Below are 10946 nucleotides of genomic sequence, written 5' to 3'. Positions count from 1 at the left end.
TAATCTTTTAATAGTTAATGGACATATAATTGTCCAAGTAAAATTATAAATTAATATAATAACTAGGAGCCGTCAGGTTATTATGCGGGGTCTAGATTGCCATTCCAATTGGGTGGCTGCCCGTAATCTTAGGAATATTGTTGTTCTACAGGAACGGCCTATGGTCTGTTCTGTTCGAAGTGGCATCGCCCTCCTCAGGGTCTGGTTTGCTGCAGCGTTGATGCTGTATTTTTTGTTGCAGCAAGAAAAACTGGTTCTGCTGCTGTTCTTCGTTCAGATGAGGGGCGCTTTTTGTCTGCTCGGGTTAATTCTACTGATGGTCTTCAGCTGGTGCACGAAGGGGAAGCTATGGCTCTGTTAAATGCACTTAATTGGATTAAATCGGCTGGTTTTGAGCATGTGCTTTTAGAATCAGATTCGTTAACTGTTGTTCAAGCAGTTAATTCGTCTCTACCCGACGAAAGCGAGTTTGGTGATATTATTGCTCATTGTAAATCTTTACTCAGTCTCAACAACGGTTTTTCGGTCCATTTTGTCAAACGTTTAGCTAACGGTTTAGCTGATGCTTTTGCTCGGCTTTCCTGTTTACATGCTATTCCTTTTATTTATGATGTTATTCTGGATGTAATCTCTTCTAGTTTGTTAAACTTTTGTCCGATTTTGGCTCATTAATTTATTCCGTTTAAAAAAAAAAACTTGATATTATAATTTTCAAATGTACATATTTAATTAAAATATTAATCAAATTATGCATAAGGATACAAAAGAAGATTCTGAAAATTTATAATGATGATAAATATGGATAAATATTTTCTATTACTCATACCTATTTAAAAATGGCTTAATACATAGATTGCTCTATGAATTTGTTAAAAAAAATTTGATTGACTCCTTAAATTTACATAGTATTTTATTAGCCCCAAATTTGCTTAAGCTGTAATGATCAAGTTTCTGAATCTATAAAAACGTTATAAAAATGTAACAATAGAAAGTTATTTTGTTTAAAAGATTTAGAATTTTAAACCATGCATTTATTTTTTAAATTTTGATTTTTTTATAAATTGAAATGTATATCATTTTAAATCAATTTAAGGGGACTAATGGATCACTGTGAATAGAATATTTATAAAAATGTTATGTAAATTAAACCATGCTAAGGGGAAGTAATTACTTTTATAAAAAAGGGCATAAAGATGTTATGTACAATTAAAAAGAATAGGTATTTAGGAACAGTTTAGGAAGCACGGAATGGGTGTAGTGTGGGTGTGGAAAAGGAAATTCAAAAGAAATATTTATTTATGCTATGTCAAAATAATAAATATCAATCCGATGTCGTCCAGCGGTTAGGATATCTGGCTTTCACCCAGGGGGACCTGGGTTCAATTCCCGGCATCGGAATTATTGTTTTCGATTTTTTAATTGCTTATCAACGGATATAAAATACATTTAGTGAATGATGGACATAGTTCCGATGTCGTCCAGCGGTTAGGATATCTGGCTTTCACTCAGGGGACCCGGGTTCGATTCCCGGCATCGGAAATATTTTTTCTTTTTCGATTATTTCTTATCAAAAGATATAAATTAAATTCAGCGAATTATAAACATAGTTCTGATGTAGCTCAGCGGTTAGGATGTCTGCTTTCATCCACAGGATCCGGGTTCGACCCCCAATGTTGGAAATGTTTTTTTCTTATATTTTTTTCCTTTCTAAAACCTGTATACATTTGCAACATTCTAATTTTAAGTCAAAATCCAGCTACATGAAAAGAAGAAAACCATATCACCATTTCTTCAGTAAGCTGCTCTTCTTCTCTCTTGTCATCTCCCACTTCCGACCGGCATACCGGACAAGTTTTCCGACACACATTAAACCATCTATCAATACATACCTTATGAAATTTATGCATACAAGGTAAAACTCGAACATCCTCTCCTCCTCGTCCTCCTCCTAGCATCGACAAGCAAACACAACAAAACTCGAGTTCAACCTTAGACTTATCGAAAACGTCTAACGTTAACGACTCGAACGATGTTGCATCTTTAATCCTTCTAAGACCAATGAAATTATAGAAGAAGTAAGCAAATTTCTTGAAGACCATCATATGGTTTAGTGAAGAGTTATTAAAAGTAGAGTTAATTAAGGAGTGAGATTTGAGATTTTTTTTGGAGTGGTTAGATATAGAAATTCCAACAGAAAAGCAGTTGTACCTAAACATGAGGGTTACTCATGACCTTATATGTATGAGAGTAGTAAAAACCTGGTGATTCAACCTAGTATTTGAACTTCAACTTTATTATTTGATTTAGTATTATGTTGTTTGCTTGTCATAATCTGTAATTCTCAACTTGACCACAAGATATCATAGCTCATCTAGCTTGGACTCATAGTATATATCTGCATAACCACTCATGAATGGCTTGATGTTTGGTTCAATAAAACTCGACCGCATTCGGTTCGATTTATAAAAAAAAGGTTTGGGCATGGTTTTGAGACTGGATTTGTAAACAAACGGAGTTTGAGTATGGCGAAACTTAGCTTGGAAGCTCGGGAATCAGCTCGGTTATAGATTCGTGAACAAATACATGAACAAACTTGATTATAATGTTCATAAACAGGCTTATGAGCAAGGCCAAAACCTTTTTTTTTAATGATGGTATAAAGAGAAAAATGTAAAACTGAGTAGTTTTATGTGGAACTTTAGTTTTTTAGGTTTCAAAATTGCGTAGCCTATGAACATAATTAATTAGTTGTTCGCGAGCAAAGTTCATTAATAGAATTAATGAGTTGCTCGCGAGCAACGCACGGTCAAATAATTTTGTTATTGAATTGAGCTCCAGATCCGAACCGAGCATGAGCAGACCAAAGCTCAGCTTGACTCCATTACAGCCCTAACAGTAGCCATGTAACCACATATTGTATAAGTGTATGATTCCTAGGCTGGGATCCACCCAAATGGTAGCTGACAAGTCTCGAGCCGAATAATCCAAAAAATTATAAAAAAAAAAATATCAGGTTGAACATTGTAATAAAAAATGCAAAAGCCTGCTTGTTGCAGGTCCACGTCTACAACCTTAACATTTACAAGTTGAGCCAATTTTAAATATCACTAAAAAAAATATAGATATTGTTACCGTGTTCTACACTAATTGTATATCAATTGGTCCTTATAAAAACAAAATTGTTTTTTTTTTAATTTCATAGATATTTAGATTTTTTTTGTTCAACACGTGTATAATGCAAAATAGTTTTATTCACGCGTATGGTAACATGACATACATGTGCAGTAATTAAATCTAAGCCTCATGATGCTTTGAATATCCACCTTAGGGTTCTAATAAGCCTAGATCTAACGGTGAATGAGCAAATTCTACATGCTCATTAAGATGCATGTGATCAAGACTGAAATATAACATGACTCATGATGAGAGAATTTCGCTAATAATGTCTGAAAACTAGACCACACCGTTAGTTAGAGATAAAATCGTACCATTTTAAAAAGAGAAAGTTACTATTAACTACCAACGCATGTATTTTTTGTACATGATCTCTCATAGTATGAGTGGTTTGTTGTTTTCCCGTTACCTCCATCAACTCATATGATCTTTCACAGTTTCTATGTATTGGCATTAGGAACAAATCTCATCCCAGTTTTTTTTTTATCATCACGAGCAGAACTGATATCGAACCTATGTAGACTTGTTAATATCTCAAGTGGAGCTCCCGAACCGAGCTTTGATCGAGCCGAATTATTACTGAATTTTTACTGCATTTATCATAGAATAAGTAATATCGAGACAAGAAAAAAAAACCTATACCGTACTCCAACTAAGTTTAAAAGATTAAGAAAAAAATAAAAAAAACAATCATATGTCATGAGCGAGTCCCAAGAATAATAACTACTACTAGGATAGCAGCCGGAGAAGACAAACTCACATATCGCAAATGATCTTGTTGCTTGCATGGTTGCCCATTGACTATAGTGCTACTAGTGTGTTTGATTTTTTAACGTTAAATTTCTAATTTTCAAATTAGCCAAAGGCCCAAAGCAGTTGTTAAGTGTGTGTTTTCTTGTGTTATGATTAGTTGAAAGTTAGAGTCCAGGACTAATTACTTTTTTTTTTTTGCCTATAGTAATTAATGTTTTTTATTTTGAATTAAAAATTAATGAAATATATATGCTAACTAATAAAAAAAGTGAACTTGTTCGAACTGAACTTATATATTATCTTTGTTTATCTTAGTCGTACCTTTAATAGTTTTTTCTGCTTTTTATAGTCTTTTTCTTACCTTAATGAATCATGTAATAGGTATAACTTATATGTATACGATGTTTTATTCCTTACTGCTATTATGTTGTACTTGTAATCTTCATATTTAATGAAATATTAGCATCTTTCATCATAAAAAGCTTAGGGTCGGCTCGTTAATGTCTCGAGCCGATCCCGATCCCGAGCTCGAGCTGAGCCCACTTGAGTCAATATATTACCGAGCTTTGACCCAACCAAGCTCAAATAGTTTCCGGGCTACCCTGACTCATTAACACCGCTAAATTCCTGCTCACTTCAGCAGCACCTCTGCTTGGTTCAACTTTCCCTCTTTGCAGTACCCATTAATCATATTTATGCAGGAGCCATTTGGCTTATAATTATCACTTCTAACAAGCTTAAGAAATAGTCTGAATGATCAAGAACTTATTTTGAATTTGGATGAACAACTCAAGTAACCTTTACAGCAATATGTGATTGAAAGCTCAAGCAAATTTGAGAGGATGATATTGGGCTTCTTATTAGATGTTAAATACAGTTTATGTTTCTTCGCCTGGAACCGGCTATATGACTCGTAGATACTATACCCTAACTTCATACTAAATATGCCCCCTCTAGTTCTTACTGTCAAAAAAATTACTAAAGCCATGAACTTTGCTGTGTTTTGAAGCATTAGGCTAGATATTTTAACCTTTCAACAAAATTCTTCCAAAACATGAACAAACTATAGGTTGATACACGAAAATGACATCGATATTTCTGTTAAATGCAGATACGGACACATAACGAATATATATGAAAAAATAAAAGGGGAGTTTCTGGTTGCAAGAACTGAGTTTATCAGATTCAAATATACCCCAATCAAAGTGGATCAGAATTCAAGTTAACAATAGTTTAAACATAAGGACTACCACTTTGTTTACTCCTTGTTTGTTGAAGATGAATCGGATTCCGTGTCAATTATCTTTCCGTCCGTCGGATTCAAGCAAGGGATTCCATCCTTTATCTATGACATAATTACAATCATGAAAAAAATCAGAGACAACACACATTTCATTTGTGATATACTAATGTATGCCACAACTCACATAACAAGCAAGCATTATGATGAAACATAATCATATAAACAAAATCTTCAAACTAATCTTTTGCATAATTGCAAACAACTAATGGATGCCAACATATATTTCATAAACTGGACTTTAAAACATATATTTAAAACACTGTGGAAAGTACACAAAACAACCTCGTTTTTTCGGATTCTAACATTTCAAACGTTGTTGTTTCCTTCTGAGTTGATTTAGTCGTTAGTACCTATGTTGTACGGAACGTTATTTCTAAAACATAAAATAGCCTTGAAACGAAAATGGACACGGATACGAAATGAACACAGACATGGACATGAAATGCAGAAACGCTACTAAAGAGGAGTGTCTATGCAACATAGGTTAGTACCATTGCACGGACATGGAAACAGACACCGAGAAACGTTAGTTTTAGAAAAATACGTCTAGAAAATGGCAATAGAAACGGGAAAGAAACCAAAGGACACAAAACGCGGAAACGGAAAGTACACAAAAAACATCGCTTTGGGATTCCAACATTTCAAGTGGTGTTGTTTCCTTTTGAGTTGATTTAGTAGTTAGTACCTATGTTGCACGGATACGGAAAACGGATATAGGCAACGTTATTTCTAAAACATACTCTTCATAAAATAACCTTAAAACGAAAATGGTCACGGACATGAAGCACAGAAACACTATTAAAGAGGAGTGTCTGTGCAACATCGGTTAGTACCATTGCACGGACACAGAAACGAAAATGGACAATGGGAAACGTTATTTTTAAAAAAAGAAAATATAGCTAGGAAATGGTAATGGAAACGGATACGAAATGCGGCAACGCTAGTGACTAAGAGTTTCCATGCAACATAGCCACTACCCTATGTGCACGGAAACGGAAACGAAAACCGGGAAATCGTATTTCTAAAAAAGATATAGCTAGGAAATGGAAAAGAAACTGAAACGGAAACGGAAATGCTAATGAAGAAGAGTTTCCATGCAACATAGCACTACCTATTAACTTTGTTTCTGGATGAACGGGTTGTGGAAACATTGATTGTTCGAGTCAGGTCATAACAACACTGGTTATAAGCAATGAACAACCTATAAATTTGATCATAAAAAGCCAAAAACACTTCTAAGGATGAGAAACTCACAAGATAGTTTTTTGTTATTTGTTTAAGAATTCCTGATTCTGATAAAAAAATAAAATAAACTGAAATCTAGTTCAGAAATAGACAAATGGGAATTATTAGAGAATATATTATAGATAACCTTGTATCTTACTGTTAGTTCCTGATATCTAGGCCAATCTCTAGACTAGTCATTGAATACGACAATAACTGTATAAATAGACAATTTGTCAATCAATAGAATTACGCAGAAACACAATTTGTTTCATGGTATCAGAGCCAAATACCTAAAACCCTAAATATCTTCTTCCTCACCTCTCGGCTACCGCCGCCGCACCCTACCCTATTCTATCCGGCCACCGCCGCTCCTCCCCGATCACCACCACTGGTTGATCGCACGCTCATCCTCACCTCCCTAAATTTCCGATTCTGTTCGACCTCCCTCCCTCAATACCAAAAATGTCGACTAATTCCACCAATTCCGCTACCGCCACTTCCAATACCGCCACCTCAAACACCACAAACACAGACACCGCCATTACCACTCATCCTGCTCTTAACGTCTCAAACATATCTACATTCATCAAAATAACCCTAGACATCGAGAAAGGCCAATATCCCACATGGGCTGCCCTATTCAAACTTCACGCTACGGCTTTCCAGGTTCTTGATCACATCTTGCCTCCTCCTAACACCCCAAACCTCAAACAATCGAACCCCGACCTTTGGACCCGTATTGACGCTGTTGTTCTACAATGGATTTACAGTACAATCTCTCTTGACCTATTAAACACAATCATTGTAGCCGATTCCACGGCAGCCAGGGCCTGGACCCGATTACAGGACATTTTTTCTGACAACAAGCACTCTCGGGCTCTGTTTCTTCAACAAGAATTCTCCAGGCTCAAGCTCGACAGTTTCTCTGACATCTCCTCCTATTGCCAACAACTCAAGTCCCTATCTGATCAATTGTCTAATGTGGATTGCCCTGTCACGAACGATCAAATGGTCTTACAACTTATTTCTGGTTTGACTGATGCTTACGATACTGTTGGGACTCAGATCAGACACGGGGACCCCCTTCCCTCCTTCCAAAAGGCTCGCTCCATGCTCATATTAGAAGAAACAGCCCGCTCCTGTAAGAACACACCACCGTCCGATTCTGTTGCCCTTACCTCCGCCAGTACCGATTCCACAAGTTCACCGGCCTATTTTCCACCCGCGCGCCCCGCGCTCCCTCGCCCTAATCACTACAACCGCGGGGGGAGACACGGCGGCCGACACCATTATCGCGGCAGAGGTTACAATCGCGGTGGTCCGCGTTACTCCGGCTCCCCTTCCTATCGGACACCATACAACCTCCCATGGGGTTATTCACTCCCTTGGGCTCCACAACAACCGTGGGCGGCACCTCCTTGCCCTTATCCGACAAACAATTGGCCAACTCAGTCCCATTCAGGTCGACCACAACATCAATCAGGCATTCTGGGTCCCCGCCCAAATACACCACAAGCACATCTCAGTATGATCAATCCGTCCTACACTCCTACTGATATCGCAGAAGCCATGCATACCATGTCTGTTGCACCACCTTCGGATCAGTGGCATATGGACACCGGAGCCACCTCTCACATGACAGCCCAACAAGGTACAATCACTTCTTATTTTAATTCTAGCCTCAATGAAAACATTATTGTTGGTAATGGTCACTGTGTACCTGTTTGTGGATCTGGTAATGCAATCCTAAAAACTAAAACCCAACATTTGCATCTAAATAATGTCTTGCATGCTCCTAAACTTATCAAAAATCTTATCTCTGTTCGTCAATTCACTAAAGATAACCAAGTTGCTGTCGAATTTGACCCTTTCGGTTTTTCTGTGAAGGATTTACAGACGGGCAATCATATCATGAGATGTAACAGTACCGGGGACCTATATCCAGTCGCGTCTAGTCACCACCTGTCACCGCCTTCTCCTTCCGTCTTTACTGTTTTGTCTTCTAATGTTTGGCATAGTAGATTAGGACATCCAGGGCTTCTTGTTTTGAATGCCTTGCTCAATAAAAATTTTATTTCATGTAATAAAGTTATGGATAATTCTGTCTGTTCTTCATGCATAAATGGAAAACAAGTAAAATTACCGTTTCAGTCCTCCAACAATTCTGCGTGTATGCCTTTTGATTTAATTCATAGTGATATATGGACATCTCCGGTCATGAGTTCGAGTGGTCATCGTTACTATGTGTTGTTCCTGGATAATTACACTAATTTTCTTTGGACATTCCCATTAGCACATAAATCACAAGTTTACAATGTTTTTCTTACCTTCCGTTCCTTTATTCGCACACAATTTGAACGCGACATTAAGGTTTTTCAGTGCGATAACGGGGGAGAATTTAATAATAACCTTTTTCGTCAATTCTGTCTCACACACGGCATGCAATTTCGATTCTCATGCCCATACACCTCTCCCCAAAATGGGAAATCTGAACGTACAATTCGCACAGTCAATAATCTAATTCGAACCGTCATGAATCACGCCTCCATCCCCTTTAAACTTTGGCATCACGCCCTTGAATTAGCAACATATCTTCTCAATATATATCCTCATAAAATATTAGGATACGAATCTCCCACTAAAATTCTTTACCAACGGGATCCAAATTACTCTCACTTACGTATCTTTGGGTGTCTATGTTTTCCCCTAATCCCCTCCGTGTCGCGTCACAAACTAGAGGCTCGGTCCTCCCCTTGTGTTTTTCTTGGTTATCCATCTAATCACCGAGGATACAAGTGTTTCGACCTATCTAAAAACAAATTAATCATTTCTCGACACGTCGTCTTTGACGAATCAAAATTCCCTTTCTGCTCACAGTCAAACACTTGCGCGTCTCCTGTCTCGGCACCTTCCGCAGTCGACGATTGCCTAATTCCAGGCCTATCGCAAATCTCCCTGTCACGTATCCCTTTACCTTCGTCCGTCTCTTCTAGTCCAAATCGTCAATCTGCGTCAGTCCCGTCATAAACTAGGTATTTCTATTCCCCCTAAAAAATCTCAGCAAATAAATTTCTCAGTCAGACATAAACTCACAAGCTAGTTTTTGTTACTTCCTCTGAAAATTCATAGCAAATAAATTTCTGATAGAAAACTGAAATCCAATTCGGAAATAGACAAATGGGATTTTCAGAATCCAACAAATTGTACTTTCAAATGAAAACATTGAGAGGAAATGATGAAGAATTGAAGACTTACAGGATAAGATACACCAATAACATCGCTGATTAGAGAATTCGTTTCCTCGCAAAACCTACCCAATTCAAGTTCAAAGCTCAAAACACTTTAACAATTTAGCGGAATTGGAATAAAAGAGAAGAAGGGATCACCTTAACGGTTGCTTGGAAAGCGGACAGACCAGGATTTCTGAAAGAGTCTTATTGAGTCCGTTCCCTGCTTCTTTCAGTAGAGTTCTGCTTAATCTCACCATTTCTTTGCCGGAATTCTTTTTGTCTCAAATACCCAGAAACCAGAAAAACCTTAAAATTTCGCCCAATTCTCAAATTAATCCTAATTTAATTTGACACATTTTTTTAGGAAAAAAAACCGGATAGTGTAGGACTGTAACCAAGTTGAGCCCAGCATTGCACACTCGTTAGAAAATTATTGATGAGTTGGAGCTTAACGTTATGTTTAGGAAGTGCTAGAGAAACTTCATGAACTTGACTTGCTAATGGCCTGTTTGGAAATTAGTTGTTAGAGCTGATTACATTAGCTGTTTAGCTGATTACATTAGCTGATTTGACTAACTGATTTGATAATAGCAGTTTGTGCAAAAAGACGAATAAGGGCATTAATTTTGGCGCAGGAGAAGAGGGAGTCTATCTGTTAGGGTTAAAGAAATCCATTAATTTTAATATTGCAAAACACTAATTGAAAAAACTCCTTTTAAGAGCTTTTTCTAAATTAACGTTTTCATCCCAAAACTCTCTCCCAAACCTCACTCCACTAAACACTCCAATTAGCGGTTTCAGTGATCAAACCTCTAAAGTTGGTCAAAACCGCTCTTTTTATCCCAAAACGCTCTTTACAAACATGGCCAATAACTCGTTCATTATTTTCATTAATTAAATTCATTTGAAATTTCTTTACTATAAAATCAGGCTAATTTTGAATCTCTACTAAAACTATGTATTTTATATTTTTCTTCATAAATTACCATTACTAAAATTACTATTACTAAAAAATAATGACTAAATGATTTTGATAATTCACTTTAGACTTATTAAATCTAAATCTTGGGGTACTTTGAATCTCCATCTTAGAATTTTATAAACCTAGATCTAACGGTATTTGGTCATTTAGGATTCAGCTGAACACCATTGCAGTTCCACCACCCGTTAATGTAACTGTATATATGCTTCCAATAAAAATATTTATATATAAAAAAGGGTAAATAATTATAAAGTCCCTAAGTTTTTACGTAATACAC

The 10946-nt window shown here is 36.8% G+C and overlaps 1 protein-coding gene and 2 non-coding genes across 3 annotated transcripts; 2 read left to right on the top strand and 1 right to left on the bottom strand.

Moving 5' to 3' along the window:
- The first annotated feature begins 1325 nt into the window (after positions 1-1325).
- On the top strand, positions 1326-1398 carry TRNAE-UUC (transfer RNA glutamic acid (anticodon UUC)). Its single transcript has one exon. It is a non-coding gene; the product is annotated as a tRNA-Glu (tRNA).
- Positions 1399-1467: 69 nt separating this feature from the next.
- On the top strand, positions 1468-1539 carry TRNAE-UUC (transfer RNA glutamic acid (anticodon UUC)). The gene has a single exon. It is a non-coding gene; the product is annotated as a tRNA-Glu (tRNA).
- Positions 1540-5001: 3462 nt separating this feature from the next.
- Positions 5002-10094, bottom strand: LOC136209418 (uncharacterized). Its single transcript, XM_066000880.1, has 3 exons — positions 9844-10094; positions 9713-9767; positions 5002-5272 (listed from the first exon to the last, which is right to left on the bottom strand). Exons 1-3 carry the CDS (start codon positions 9942-9944, stop codon positions 5186-5188), a joined length of 243 nt encoding a protein of 80 aa, XP_065856952.1. The 5' UTR covers positions 9945-10094; the 3' UTR covers positions 5002-5185.
- Between the last annotated feature and the right edge of the window lie 852 nt (positions 10095-10946).

The sequence above is a fragment of the Euphorbia lathyris genome, chromosome 10, assembly GCF_963576675.1.
Source record: "Euphorbia lathyris chromosome 10, ddEupLath1.1, whole genome shotgun sequence".
Lineage (NCBI taxonomy): Eukaryota > Viridiplantae > Streptophyta > Magnoliopsida > Malpighiales > Euphorbiaceae > Euphorbia > Euphorbia lathyris.
This window is presented reverse-complemented; position numbering and strand designations above follow the sequence as displayed.

Excerpts from the sequence above, each read along its gene's own strand:
- LOC136209418 (XM_066000880.1), bottom strand. The coding sequence starts at position 9,944 with ATGGTGAGATTAAGCAGAACTCTACTGAAAGAAGCAGGGAACGGACTC. Across the intron at positions 9,768-9,843 it reads CTTTCCAAGCAACCGTTAAG|GTTTTGCGAGGAAACGAATT; the intron begins GTGATCCCTTCT and ends TGAATTGGGTAG. Across the intron at positions 5,273-9,712 it reads TTATTGGTGTATCTTATCCT|ATAAAGGATGGAATCCCTTG; the intron begins GTAAGTCTTCAA and ends ATTATGTCATAG.